At 39.7% G+C, this 14,195-nt stretch overlaps 2 protein-coding genes across 2 annotated transcripts in view; one reads left to right on the top strand and one right to left on the bottom strand.

The window, feature by feature from the left end:
* The window catches only part of pi4kab (phosphatidylinositol 4-kinase, catalytic, alpha b), a 28,780-nt gene extending 14,684 nt beyond the window's left edge, over positions 1 to 14,096 (bottom strand). Inside the window, exons 1-20 of the mRNA XM_085367448.1 lie at positions 13,899 to 14,096; positions 12,227 to 12,343; positions 11,574 to 11,667; positions 11,177 to 11,265; positions 11,003 to 11,075; positions 10,656 to 10,918; positions 10,424 to 10,490; positions 9,556 to 9,704; positions 9,372 to 9,437; positions 9,160 to 9,256; positions 8,833 to 9,024; positions 8,627 to 8,727; positions 8,379 to 8,508; positions 7,580 to 7,709; positions 7,378 to 7,473; positions 7,070 to 7,253; positions 5,011 to 5,114; positions 4,627 to 4,795; positions 4,484 to 4,534; positions 783 to 891 (exon numbers count right to left, since the gene is read on the bottom strand). Coding sequence (XP_085223574.1) covers positions 783 to 891; positions 4,484 to 4,534; positions 4,627 to 4,795; positions 5,011 to 5,114; positions 7,070 to 7,253; positions 7,378 to 7,473; positions 7,580 to 7,709; positions 8,379 to 8,508; positions 8,627 to 8,727; positions 8,833 to 9,024; positions 9,160 to 9,256; positions 9,372 to 9,437; positions 9,556 to 9,704; positions 10,424 to 10,490; positions 10,656 to 10,918; positions 11,003 to 11,075; positions 11,177 to 11,265; positions 11,574 to 11,667; positions 12,227 to 12,343; positions 13,899 to 14,096 — 2,479 coding nt within the window. The remainder of the gene's footprint in view (positions 1 to 782; positions 892 to 4,483; positions 4,535 to 4,626; positions 4,796 to 5,010; positions 5,115 to 7,069; positions 7,254 to 7,377; positions 7,474 to 7,579; positions 7,710 to 8,378; positions 8,509 to 8,626; positions 8,728 to 8,832; positions 9,025 to 9,159; positions 9,257 to 9,371; positions 9,438 to 9,555; positions 9,705 to 10,423; positions 10,491 to 10,655; positions 10,919 to 11,002; positions 11,076 to 11,176; positions 11,266 to 11,573; positions 11,668 to 12,226; positions 12,344 to 13,898) is intronic.
* Positions 1,247 to 3,919, top strand: serpind1 (serpin peptidase inhibitor, clade D (heparin cofactor), member 1). The gene is made up of 7 exons (XM_085367449.1): positions 1,247 to 1,331; positions 1,497 to 1,764; positions 2,022 to 2,665; positions 2,750 to 2,898; positions 2,985 to 3,109; positions 3,254 to 3,398; positions 3,525 to 3,919. Exons 2-7 carry the CDS (start codon positions 1,505 to 1,507, stop codon positions 3,714 to 3,716), a joined length of 1,515 nt encoding a protein of 504 aa, XP_085223575.1. The 5' UTR covers positions 1,247 to 1,331; positions 1,497 to 1,504; the 3' UTR covers positions 3,717 to 3,919.
* Positions 14,097 to 14,195: the final 99 nt, after the last annotated feature.

Below are 14,195 nucleotides of genomic sequence, written 5' to 3'. Positions count from 1 at the left end.
AGACAAAATATATTTCAAGAAATACAGAAACATGTTGGTTTGCTGCTGTGAGCCTTTTTCATTCCACATATCAACACAGCTGTGGCAGATGTACCGGGACAAAAAAAAAATAAGCTGAATCCATTTTGAACAGAATTTGGAACGTTTCTTTTATTTTTAGAATTTTACTTAATTTAACATCTATTACTGATCAGTTTCACTGATTTATCCTCAAAGTTTGTGCAACAACTTTGTTTTCAGAATCAGAATACTTTATTAATCTCTAAGGAAATTATACACAATCATGTTTAATAATTTTACTGTAAGCCAGCAATTTCATTCTAATTTATAACTGTTAATGTATTTCTTTTAATAACTTCTGACTACAATGTACTACTGACTATGCATCTATTACCTTTCCCTTCTAGATCTTGTTAAATTCTACTCAGTTCTTCACTCCACATACCCCTGGCTACTGCAGAAGCACCTCCTAGTACTTCTGGTTAGACACTGACACAGACCTATGAATCTTATGTTTATGGTGAATCTTAAAATTAAATTAAGTTTGTGACAATTGATCTATCTTTATATTTTTGGTATAAAATCTTCATGATTATTATATTTCTTGTAATTGTGCTTGTTTAAGTCTAAACCAACAACTACATGATCTATGTTTTATAAATGAAAGCTACAGATGCCTTGAGATTCCAAAACATCAGTGCTGAACAAGGCAAGGAGCCTCATCATGGGAGGAGCTTAACATATGAGCTTAGCATATGAAAATTACTTAATTCTTTGCTTACCTGATCCTTCCACAGCAAAACCCATGACCACTGAGTACAACCAGAAGTCCCTAAACAGCTTCTGGAGGCGGGGCTTGGCCTCTTTGATTGGTGGAAGCCTCCTGGTCAACTATGAGTCAAAAAAGCCAGACAAGACAGATAACAATGATTGATTTAGAGCAATTATCGCTTAAATCAATAATTTTATGCAAAAAGTGAATATAAAAAAAATCCCCCAAAATACTGGTACTTCCTTTGAGTACAAAAGGTTATTACACACTGGATATTATGCATACTAAAAAAGTGTAAGGCTTACAAATAAATTAACAGCTGCAAACAATGTGTTACTGAACTACAGGAGATTTAACTGTTAGTAAAATATATTCTTAACAAGTGAGCAGAATGGTGAAGAGTTAAAGGTTTGAGTCAGTCACAGGACGTTTTGGTCTGTTTGATCTGGTTTATTTGTTCAAGAGAAGCCCATATCAAAGTTCAGTGGTGTATTCAATTCTTTGCTCTTAGTCCTACAAACAGAAGCAACAGAAGACTTTACACCACGACTCGGTAAAGGTAAGACATTACCGTTATTATAGACAAACTGCTGTTATCATTAAAAAACTAGGTTAAATTTTTCAACAGCAAGCAAATTATTTCACATCTACAGATTTTTCAGCATCTAATTGAATCAAATCTATTTAAAGTGGTCGTGCTAAATATGCATTTCCTCTGCCTCAGCCATTAGGATGTGGGTCATCACTCTCATCTCAGCAGTCTGTCTGCTGGCTAGTCCATCTCGGGCTGGAATCAAAGATCTCAGCTCTCACTTCAGTGACCCCAAACCCGACCCCAGAGGCTTCGAAGCAGATGGCACAGTGGACATAGAGTCCCTACCCTTGGAGTACCACAAGGAAAACACTGTCACTAATGACCTATTTGATGGCTTTGAGGATGAAGATTATATTGATTTCGATAAGATCCTAGCAGCAGGCAGTGATGACTACATGTAAGTATTAGTGATTTTTTTTTTTTTACTAGGGTGGATTGTTTAAATATGTTTTTGTAAAAATACTTAAAGTGTATATTAACTGAAGTTAGTTTACAACATAAACACTTGTACACTTGTGATATTTTTCTTGGTAGTGTTGATGATGTAACTGTGTATACACATCACCTATGGGACACATGAACAAACCACAATAAACAGTTACTTATTATTCTACTTTTAAATGTTTAGATGATGACTCTAAGCATGTCTTTCAGTGAAGGGGATGAGGTCGATGAGATCGCCACACCAGCCCCCGACATTGACATCTTTGCCGAACCCTCTGACCCAAAGATTCGGCGTGCCAGACTTCTGCGACTGTTCCACGGTCGTTCTCGCCTTCAGCGCCTCAACATGGTGAATGGCCGCTTTGGCTTTAACCTCTATCGAAGTCTTCGAAACAACGTCAACCAAACTGACAACATCCTGCTAGCACCCGCTGGGATCTCCATTGCCATGGGGATGATGTCTTTAGGAGCGAGATCTGAAACCCATGATCAGATCTACAAAGTTCTGGGATTCGCTGAGTTTGTCAACGCCAGTCATCACTATGACAACACAACGGTGCACAAGCTATTCAGGAAGCTGACACACAGGCTCTTCAGGAGGAACTTTGGCTACACAATGCGCTCTGTAAATGACGTCTACGTCAAGAACAGCATCTCTGTGAAAGATACTTTCCGTGCAGAGACAAAGAATTACTATTTTGCAGAGCCTCAGTCAGTGGACTTCAGAGACCCTGCATTTCTGGCTAAGGCAAACCAACGCATACAAAAGCTGACCAAAGGGCTGATTCGGGAACCACTGAAGAGTGTGGACCCAAATATGGTGCTGATGCTACTCAACTACCTGTACTTCAAAGGTGAGAAAAAAAAATATGACATGCTTTCAAAAGACCCCTATGATTTCAACATGGCTATTTGACTTGATTTGTTTGACTAAACAGGAACTTGGGAGCAAAAATTCCCTAAAGAAATGACTCACTATCGCAACTTCAGAGTTAATGAAAAAACAAATGTACGTGTGCCAATGATGACAAACAAGGGGAACTATCTAGCTGCTGCCGATCACGATTTAGACTGTGATATCCTACAGGTGGGTGGCCAATCTTTAACAAAAATGTTCTCCCAAACAGGGACGCGTAAACAGCACCACAAAAAGATCAAATTTCCTTTTTTCAGCTCCCATACACAGGAAACATCAGCATGCTCATCGCCTTGCCAAGGAAGCTCACTGGCATGAGGTCTTTGGAGCAGGAAATCTCTCCCACGGTTGTCAATAAGTGGCTCAAAAACATGACAAACAGGTCAGCAGCTGAGACATTCAATAATGTTTTTCAGTAGAGGATCTTTTAAAGCTACTGGTTTATGTGGAAAAGTGGGAAAAAAAGTTCAGATATTGTTGCGATTTAAAACGATTCAACTATGACAAACTTCTATGTCCCCTTCAGGACACGTGAGATTGTGCTACCTCGGTTTAAACTGGAGCAAAACTATGACTTGATTGAAAACATGAAGAAGATGGGCCTCACTGGCATGTTTGAGGAGACTGCCGATTTCTCTGGCATGACCTCTGAAAGAGTTTCCATGAACTGGGTGAGCAACACTAAATCGCTGACAAATAATCTTGATCTGTGATCCATTCAGTCACTTGGACATCTTATTAACAGCACGCAATACTTCCTTTCAAAGTAATGTACAGATTCTGATTTCTCTCTGTAGCTGAAGCACCAAGGAATCATCACTGTGAACGAAGAGGGAACAGAAGCTGCTGCTCTGACTCAGGTGGGCTTCATGCCGCTCTCCTCTCAGATTCGCTTCGTCATCGATCACCCCTTCCTCTTCCTGATCTACGAGCACCGCACGAACTGCCTTGTGTTCATGGGCCGGGTGGCCAATCCCTCCCAGAGCTAAACAAAAAGTTGTGTTGCACAGCTAAACTATTCATGACAAGCCTGCTTAGAATGACCGACTAGATTTGGTTGATTCTAGAAGTTGACATCAAGTAAAGAATTTTTCATGCGAGTATAGCCTCTAGCTGAACATTTAAAGTTCTCCCTTATATAATTCAAAGCACAGAGTGTCTCTGAATAACTCAATAAATTCTTATCAGTCTGTTAACGTTTTATCTTCTGCAATGACACTAATGTAGAAGCGTGCTCAGAAAACAGAATTATGAAAATGTTCTTACTCTAAGGCTGAAGTGAAACAGTCAATTCTGTGAATAAAGCTTAATCTTGTAAAATTACTTTTTTTTTTAACAAAAGGGGGGGTGCTCTAAAAAAGAAAATTTCAACTTTACTATTTAAATATTTAATATGTTAAGACCTAAAACTATTACTATTAATGGAAAGTACTAACTAGCACACAAGTGGAGGTCTATATATACACACTAAAAAAATACAAACTGAATAGATTGTATTATAATATTACAGTAAGCGCATAATGTTTGGGGGGGCTTAAAGCAGTAGCATTCAGCATTGAACTATAACACCGATGTCTGTACTGCAACTGACTTGGTAAATATTTGTTCATACAGTTAAAACCTAACTAACTAGCACTTTGTATTCCCTTGCAAGAACTCAAACATTGATGTAGCTACCTCAGCTAACCTACGTACGGGTATTTTAACACTTACAAAAAGAGCCGTTAAAGGGAAACCCCCTATAACGGCTACTCACCACAGCAATGACTGGAATGAGGACTCCAAGATTTCCAGCACTACTTGATGCCTAGGGTGATAGAGAGAGCTATTAGCATGCCATCAATGTGGCTGTTACCAATTTCCTGTGGTGTTTGGATGTTTATGTCAGGAACCACGTACCTTTAGTGCGGGGCCCTTGTCAGAGGCCCTCTCGCTGGCTCTCTTTCCTTCAAGGCCCAGTTGAACAAACAGTTCTAAAAGGTTCACCAACAGTTCGTCCACAAGCTGCTCCCCCTGCAGGTTGGCTGCAATGTTGGCAAGTGCATTTATCACTGCCAGAGAGCAGTGCCTTGATGGGGAAACAACAGCACAGATGGAGGAAAAAGTTAAACACAGCTGCAGTACATATAGCCATAAATGTAACCAAGATAAACAAGCCTGTAATAACTAATCAGGCAGAAGTATAACATAGAAGTCTAGAACTGTAAGAACAAAGAAGAAGAATTTTTAAACACTGTTGCAGCCGCTGGTCACTCGTTGAAAAATGTGAGAGCAGATGCTGACCTGTAGCCATGATCTCTGTAGTCTTTGGTGGCTGAGTAGACCACTGAACTTGCTTTCACACTGATCTGCTGGAACAGATTCCACACCTCCTGGTAGATGTATTGCTACAAACAAAGAGACAAATAAAGACATGGTTAAAAGCTGGAATGTAAGAACCAGTTTTTAATAGTGGGAGAATGACAAGATAACACGGTGCTGCTTACAAAAGTTACAATTTCCTCAACAATAAACATTAGTGGTAATAAAATGCAAAAGATCTATATCAGTTGGGCATTTTTGGTGAGATCTATTTTCAGTACTTTTTTTTTAAATGTTGTTTGTCAGAATGAGGGCGGGCTTTTTCCAGAGCACCTGGTTACACTCCAGTGGAGTGTCATTAGTAATCTTGGAATCCTTTCTTAAAGCTTAAGTGCACTGAAGAAATAAACACCAGCTGACAAGTTTACAATAATTACGATGTGTCAGCATCTTCAGCAAAAGGAGCTCGAATTAACGCCTCTGTATTCCTCTACCACCAAATCAAGCTGCAGTTTACATCAGGGTAACCTCAATCGCCACTTCATTAGGTATACTTGTTCAACTTCCTGATAACATAAATATCTAGTCAGCCAATCACATGCCAGGAATTCAGTTAACTTAAGCATGTAGACACTGTCAAGATGGCCTGTTGACTGAGCATCAGAAAGGTGATTTAAGTGATTCGAACATGAAAAGGTTGTTAGCGCCAGACAGACTGATCTTGTTTCAGAAACTTCTGATCTACTGGGATTTTCCCCACACAGCCACCTCTAGGGTTTATCGAGAATGGTTGGGGGGGGGAGAATATATCCAGTGAGCAGCATTGCTCTGGGTGAAAATGTTTTATTCATGCCTGTGGTCAAAGGGGAATGGCCGGACTATTTTGAGCTGACAGGAAGGCAACAGTAATTCAAATAACCACTCTTCACCAACCAACGTATGCTGGAGACATTAAACCAGCACATTAAACCTTGAAGTAGGTGAGCTAAAACAGTAGAAGACCGCACAAGGTGCCATTTCTGTCAGTCACAAAGAGGACACTGAGGCTATAATTGGCACAGGCTAACTAAAGTTGGATACCAGAAGACTAGAAAAATGTTTCCTGATCTAAGGAGTCTCAGTTTCTGTTGTGATATTTGGATGATGTGATCAGAATATGGCACAAACAAAATGAAAGCTTCAGATCCTTCAGTCAGACTGGTGGTGGTGATGGCTTGTATCATAGATGTGCAGCCAACTAATCTTTTAATGGGTCAAAATCTCTGAGTAATGTTTTAAGCACCTTCTTGTATCTTTGCCACAAATAATTAAAGGCAGTTTTGAAGGTAAAAGGGGGACTAACCTGGTACTAGCATGGTGAACCTAATGAACGGGCTGATGAGTTTATATGTACTACACATTTTGTAGGCATTTAAGAGCGTGGGACCAAATATTATGTAAACAGCTCAGTAGCCCATCAAATAATAAGTATGGTCACAATCTCCTTTTCTGTCTGTGGTGTTGAATAAAGCCAAGTAAAGTGTCAAAAGTTGAATATTATAAAGCTGCAAAACAATCTTTGATCTTTTATGTAGAAATATTTACAGCTTAATCATTTTATCCTGACAGACATTGATTTGATATTTTGTGATAATTAGTATATGAATTCCTGAGTTGTCAGTCTTATGTTTAGTCCAAGTGTAAGGTTTGTGCCAATCTTAAAGGAATTCCCTCAAAGCGTTCCTGAGGTATAAATATGAAGGACAGGATGACATCAGGATAGACATACCAACCAAAAACATGTCCAACACCACCGCTGTCGTGGGTTGGCGTAGCAGCACAAAAAGGGTTACTTTTGTTAGTATTTATACTTTTGGTATATTTAAGCAATAGCAATTACCAGAAGCTAGCAGTATTGTTAGGGAACATAGATTTTGTTAGGGCAAGCAGTTCACCTATGGTTTAATTTGTTAGATAATTATTTACTCCTTTCCCTATATGCCCTGTCCACCATGAAGACATCTAAAAATTGGGAGCAAGTTTCTCTGCAATGTCTACATACATTTCCTGTAATGACCATACAGCCAAGCTGGTCTATGATGAGCACATCCAGCTGTGAAGGAGGCTGGCAGAACTTTTGCTGAAGGATCTGAAGAATGTGCTCCATGACTTTCGGAGTGTCTCTCAGAGCTACTGCAATGTGGCCAAGTGCTCGAATGGTGTGATCTGGAATTAGATGGGCATCCCTGGAAGAAATTAGATTATTTATTTTTAAAGCAGTTCATCAGGGTATCTGTGTCAAGGACTTGGATATCACTTGGGTGATTCTAAAGCCTAAAGTATTTTGTTTTTACTAGAAATGTTGCTCACTTGTCATTCTCCTGTGAAATGTATAGACGGTTTGAAAGACTAGCCAAGAAAGCCTCGACTATGACATTGTCCATTGTCAAACCAGCTTTCAGACATCTGAGAGAGAAAAGGACAAAAATGTAAAAACAGAAAGTTAAAAAAAAAACAGTTGAATTATTTTTTAAATCTCAGAGGAGCAGTGCTAGGTGTGTTTGTATCCAACCTGCAGATGTTGTCAATGGAAATATCTCTGAGCTGTTCGTACATGGAAGGCTGGTCTTTCCTGTTTGACAGTAAGTTGAAGGTGGACTGAGAGTGCTCATTGGTCACATTTATCCTAATTTCTCCTGTGCCTGAAAGAAGTGTATCAGCAGCACAAACACATAAATATTAGCGCAAACAGAATACAAGTTATAACACTATGTAAAACCAAGCCAAGTGTAAAATCTAAAGAGCGCATTTTGTAATTTATAAATTAAATGACTTGTCTATAAAAACACAGCACTCTGTGGTCAGGCAAAAATCTATACCCTGAATTACATTTACAACTGTTCTGAGTCTGTAGCCACTCATCAATGAACATGTCTAGGCACGACAGGCGCTGTTAACAATGACATTGTTATTGATGCATATTTGTCATTGTGCTCTTAGCAATATGACTCATTGATCTTTGCACCAACTGTGCTGTTCTTTGAATAAGATAGATGTGTGCTGGATGCTGTTTTCAAAGTGGCAATTGAAATATTAATTTCACTGTACTTTCACGCAGAAGTTGCAGGTTTACCGCAGCACAGTCATAGGAAACTTTGGTGCTATTAACCCGTGTTCAACTTAGAAAACGTCCTTTCTGTGTGAAGACTTGGAAGAGACTATGCTCTTTAAATTAAACTATATATATTTGCTGTGAAAAAAAATCCTAATTATGCTTCATGGTGTTTTTAGAGCAAAATTCTTATGAGGATAGGAGTTTTGAGTCTTAGCTCAGACGTGGATTTGAAGAAACCATTTTACACAGTAAGCACCTGTGTTGTACTGGCTGTGGTACTTGTAGAGTTTTATAAGAACAGGAGAAGGAACCACCAGGAAATCCTTGAGAGAGGTTGTGGCAGAGTGAGCAACTACTGGAAACCTTTCACACAGGCGACCCAGGCCCTGAAATGAAGTAGAAGACAGTCATAAAACCATTAAACCAATGCCCAGCACAGAAACAAAATGTCCAGAACCTTCTGTAACACTGTACTTTTCTACATTTGTATTAATATTATTATACCTGTAGGCAACAGATGAGCAGAGGCATATGAGCAATGATGACTTTACTGGAGGTTTTTGACTGCAGTTTCTCTGACAGTTTGGTACACAAATTCTCAGCTCCTGAAGAAAAAAAATATAACAGCATCAGCACCAGCAAACACATCCAGATCCCTCTGATTATGATGTCTGAATACACACTGTTCACTTTCTGCTGCAATCCATTACCTTGCTCATCTTTAACGGCCCACACCATAAGGTCCACGCATGCAGCGTTGGCTTGGCAACGAAGCTTGAGGGGGCTTTGTTCCCCTGGCAGCCCTCCAGTGTCATGAAGAACCCTCTGCAGCTCCGACTGACTGCTGCTAAACTGTTCCAGTACAAAATCGTGCACTTCCCGCACAAACGTTGGCTGCAGAGCTTTAAAAACATAAAGAGAGAATGAGTATTTGTAAAATAGTGTTCAGCACAAAATTGGCTGGCAAACAGAACAATAGCAACGGCAGGGCTGCCTGCTGTCAATGCATAATAAATACGCTCTCTTTGTTGTTTTACCTTTCATGTAATATAGTGTGTCCCGCAGCATTTTGAACACACACACATAGAGAGGGTCACTGAAGGTTTTGTAATAGAGGTTGATTCCAGGATTACACTTAACAACAAACAGAGGAGACATTGACAGAACAGATTACTTAACTGATAAGATCCTGTGTCTAACTTTGAATTTACCATTTACAATTCTGCACCGACAACGGTCATATGCTTACCTCTATGACTTCTGTCATTGTGGCATCCAGAGTTTTCAAAAAGGACTCGGACACAAACTTCTTCACCTGCAAGCCAACATTGCACACAACTACTGTAAAGGCTCAAGATACATATACTGGATAAGAAGCAAAAGTAAAAGATTTAAAGGGTTGTAAGCGGTGTACGGGTAGTAGGCTACTGCACCATGGCAAGGAGCTGTCGGAGCAGATCCACAGGCACCTCAACCTCATTTTCTCCTTCCCCCAGGAAGAGTGGAGATACCGAGAAACTGGAGCTGACTGTAGAGAAATAGTAGTCAGGGTCGACTGTGTTGCTGTCTGGAAAATAGGCACCTGAAATCAGTGGGAGCAGAAGAATTATTAACAAAAACAAGTAGGATGAAATATGACTGTTTCCATTAGATCTCAGTGGGTACTATTTCAATAATATAGAATTAGTTCACTTTGGAAAATAAGGGTTTTTTTGTTGCACATTATTCTACTGAATCTACATTCCATAGCAACAATTAAACCTTTCTGTGTAACAGATTATGGCTTGTAATACTGCAGATTATAAGTGTAGAATTACTGAAATAAAACACTTTTTGAGTCTGTCCCAGACAGTTTACAAAAAACACATTCCCTGAGTTTGGAATGCAACATAGTTAACAGGAAATCTGTGGAAATACAGCAAATGTTACAAAACTCTTAATCTGACCACAAACAACGAATGAATTGGCATTTCCAAAATTATAGAGTAATACAGGATTGGAAATACTACTTCAGGCATAAAGCAATTAAAGGCCAATCTGGCATAACGTAGCAGCTATAAAACTCGGCATGAACCCAAACAAAAAAAGGCTAACTACAGTTACAATGTTTTTATAGTCTGGCTTATTACAAAGTTACAATATGGGGGATATTGCAGTTCACCCTAACAAACCTAAAAAAAAAGTGCCCAGTTGTTACATAATGTTGACAGCTGATAATAATAAGCTGAGCTGAATTGCCAGACTAAACTAAAAACTAAGACACAAATATTTTTAAAGTAACTTCTGTTTCTTCAGTTTTACCTTCCAAGTAATGTGGACTAGGAGTTGTAGGAGAGCAGGGTGAGTGGCCTCCTGGATCTGTACTGATCTGTTTGAAAGCACATTACACAACTTTAATGGGTAACGAAACATACCACCATTATCACTGAATAATATGAATTAACAAAGCAAATAAAACTATGATTGCTCTGGATTGTCCCCTAATTATCCTGAACAAGCAAAACACGTCTGGAATCCGACAACATGTACCGACCTGTGCAGATGAATCTAGGTTGGTCCCGGTGCGTCTGCGCAGAGTATCACTCTGGCACACTGTAAGAAGTGAGGACGGCAGAATAGAACGAAAGTCATTGAAGGATCTGCGCCGTACACCCTCTGTTTCCTCTGTAACGCATCGTGCCTGCGGAGAATCTTTGGGGAACAACTTGGATAACAGAGCTTCATCTGTGTGGCTGTAGCGGCCAAATGCCCGAGTCATGCCAAGCAGGCTGGGAACAATATACTTGCACAGGAAGACTGCAGACAAAAAAGAGCAGTGTTAAGGTTCTTTTTTTGTTTTAAAAGCTAAAGTCAGAATGTTTGTTGCATTTCTATCTATACCTTTGTCATGATTATCCGGTGTTTGGCACATATCCTGTAACGCCTGCATGACCTCCATTATAGTGTTCAAGATCTATAGTGAAAACAGTGCAAAAACAGTGAGTTAGCACTTAAATGCAATGCACCCCAACCCTGTGAATAATATAACGATTTATCACCACTTTTTAAACAGACCTCTTGTCTTGAGTCTGGATCCTTCTGAGCCACATCTGACAGAAGAGTCACTAGACAGAAGCTGAAGTTGTCTGCTACGGGGAGAAATTCTGAGGAGCAGAAAGTTACACAGACACAGTTGAATTGAATGCCTCATAAGGTTGAACAAAAGAAAAGAAATAATGATAAGCAGATTTGCCAAAAATGTAAACATCAAAATTAGAGCAACAGAGCGTTATGCTGAACAGAAACAGCAGTTCACAATATGCAATTCAAGTATAAATTAACCCATCTGTCTAGTGTAATATATCTCAACACAGTACAATTAATTAATAAGAATTGCTAGAAATTCTACTGCCACAAGTAAAAGGAGTCTATTGTAAAACTAAAAGCTTCACTATAAGAGGATTCTTCTTACCCTTTCCTTTCTTTCCTGAGCTTTCCTCGATCCATTGGACCCGTGGCAGCCCTCTCAGTAGGCTCAGCAAGTAAGAAACAAGTATGTCTTTGTGCTGCAGGAGTAAAACAAATCATTACACACCACAAACAAGTGCACTCTGCAGCATAAAATCAGCACTTTTGCATGCCTGACAAGCACTGACGGATCAAAACAACGAGGTTATCTCACACAAGAAAATCTGGGTCAAAGAAAGTGTATCACAGCTTTAAAAATAAAAGTAAGGCATCCAGCACTATGCTGTCAAACAGAAGGGAAGCTTTCCCAACTGTGTCTAAGTGTGATGAGGTTAGAGGCTTACACGGCTAACTGCATGTCTAATCGCCAGATTAATCAGATTATGAGAATAAGCTTATCACAGGGATACATGTAGTCAGAGGAGAGCACAGGAGCAAACGTGGACTAATAGTTCTAATACAATATTACCATTGCTATACCTGTGAAACAGAGTTTGATAAGCAGTTAGGAAAATAGAAAATTAGTATTGTGTCAATATGCAATGCCAATACTTCACTATCTAATGAACTAAACTATGAAATCTTAAATCCACTGTATTACCAGAACAGCTTGAAGCGAAATGAAAACTGCTCAGCTTTTTACTGACATCCACCCACCTGTAAGCCAGATTCCACCAAAAACACAGCCAATGCAATAACAGCATCTCTGCGACGCACATCCAGAGTGAACACACCACGGACTTCCACTGGACACATACATTGCAGCTTCTGAACCTAAAAGGCCAAAAATAAATATTAAAGTAACAGTCCAGGCTGCTAATATTCACACATCAAGCTGATTTATCTCACTTGACAGCCCAGTGTGTTTGTGTCACACAGCATATGAAAACATAACACTACAGGATTAGACAATATGTCAAGTGTTAAAACCTGTTTGTATACTGAAAAACAAGCATGTGTTACCATCCATAAGTCAAAATTTTGGGGTTATTTTCTCAAGTATTAGCCTTAATGACTTGAAATTTCAAGTTATTTTCTAATACGTATAACTTACTAAGGAAAAGTTTTGAGATACCAAAAATTTAAAATTTTAGATAATTACCAAAGATTTGGACTTACAGATGGCAAAATACTTTTTTTCAGTGGCGGAAGCAAACTTCCAGATGTTTCAGAGTGAGTGTGTGGTTCAATGAGAGTAATATTTGTTAGTCTTACACTGTTCAATTAAGTTCTACTACACTAATAGAGAGAAATCCCCAACAATCAGACAACCCTCCTATGAGCAAGCAAAAGTAGCAAGGAAAAACTCCCTTTCAACAAAAATAAACCTCAAGAAGAACCAGACTCTGGGAAGGGCAGCCATCTGCCAAGACAGCTTGGGGTGGGGAGTGGGAAACAGGACAAAAGACACTGTGAAGGAGAGCCAGATATTAATAATAACTAAGGGTTAAAAGTAAAGGGAGATATAAACACAGGGAAAGTGAAAAGAAGAAGAAGAAGAAGAAGAAACAGTGCATCACGAGAAGCCTCCATCACCTTACCCTATTGCAACTAAGGGATGGCTCAGGGTCACCTGATCATCTACCGGAAGACATCTGGAATCTGTACACTTCTATGCACACTGTATAACCCAGCAAGCAAGCAAGATACAAGCATTTATGATATCTGATAAAGTGCCAGGCAGTTTCCTCCCTACAGCTCAAACACACAGTGGAACTGGGCATTACATAACATAACCCATGATAAAGTTACAACTCTTGGTGACAGCTTTTTGATAATGGCTTCATTTGTTCCCTTCTAACCCTTTACTTTCATTTACAAAATTTACCCATTGTTTTTTTGTTTTTCAAAATTAAAAACCTTTCCTATATTGGTAAGACCCAACTATCAATCTGCAACAGGTTTCCAACTATATAACACATGTAGGCGGATTTTGGTAGCAGTAAAGACAAACAGAGCAGCCTGTGAATGAACTCCTGTCTCAAAGATTTCTCTGTAAACCTGTTTGACTGCAGTGCCGATCAAGCTTGACCGCTCTGTCCGTCCGATGCAGTAACAGGCACCACACAGCGACGCCACTTTCCTCTGCACTGCCCACTTTTCTGATTCAGTGTTTTGGAGACCACTGCTCGCGTTTTAGAGATTTCTAACCACGGAGACTCGCATACGAGCATAACTGTTAAATGTTAGCTTGGTTGTCATGTCGTTGATCAAAATAAGCCACCGCCTGTGCGGAAGCGCAGCTACACCCTGAACAACCCTGCCACTGCTTCTAATTACTAACATGGTTAATTATTGCGTGTTTTGGAGCTCACGCTTGTTTTCTCACCTTTTCGACCGGTGCGGGGCGGTGAGCGGCTAAAGAGCGGGCCAGCGACAGGACTGTGTTAAAATAAAACCCCCTCGTACCACCTCCCATTACGGACATGTTTACCCCTACATTAAACCAGCGCAATTCATCGCTGAGAGGAAACAAGCGAGCGGGGCTGCCTGGGAGAGCCGCAGTACGGCAACTCAGCAGGGACATTTCTAACAGGGGCTCTTCGTTACCGCAGCAACTCACTCACAAAGGGCTTGAAATAGATCAAATTAAGCAAATGTATGGATTGTAGTTTTATTATTTACA

This window comes from Diplotaxodon limnothrissa, linkage group LG12, assembly GCF_057381915.1.
Source record: "Diplotaxodon limnothrissa isolate DT_005_m linkage group LG12, D_limnothrissa_male_GT1.1, whole genome shotgun sequence".
Lineage (NCBI taxonomy): Eukaryota > Metazoa > Chordata > Actinopteri > Cichliformes > Cichlidae > Diplotaxodon > Diplotaxodon limnothrissa.
Note: the sequence above shows the minus strand (reverse complement) of the source record. Positions and strands in the feature narration are given on the sequence as shown.

Coding starts and splice junctions, on each gene's coding strand:
- serpind1 (XM_085367449.1), top strand. CDS start 1,505: ATGTGGGTCATCACTCTCATCTCAGCAGTCTGTCTGCTGGCTAGTCCA. Junction 1,765..2,021: donor GCAGGCAGTGATGACTACAT/GTAAGTATTAGT, acceptor CATGTCTTTCAG/TGAAGGGGATGAGGTCGATG. Junction 3,399..3,524: donor AAAGAGTTTCCATGAACTGG/GTGAGCAACACT, acceptor TTCTCTCTGTAG/CTGAAGCACCAAGGAATCAT.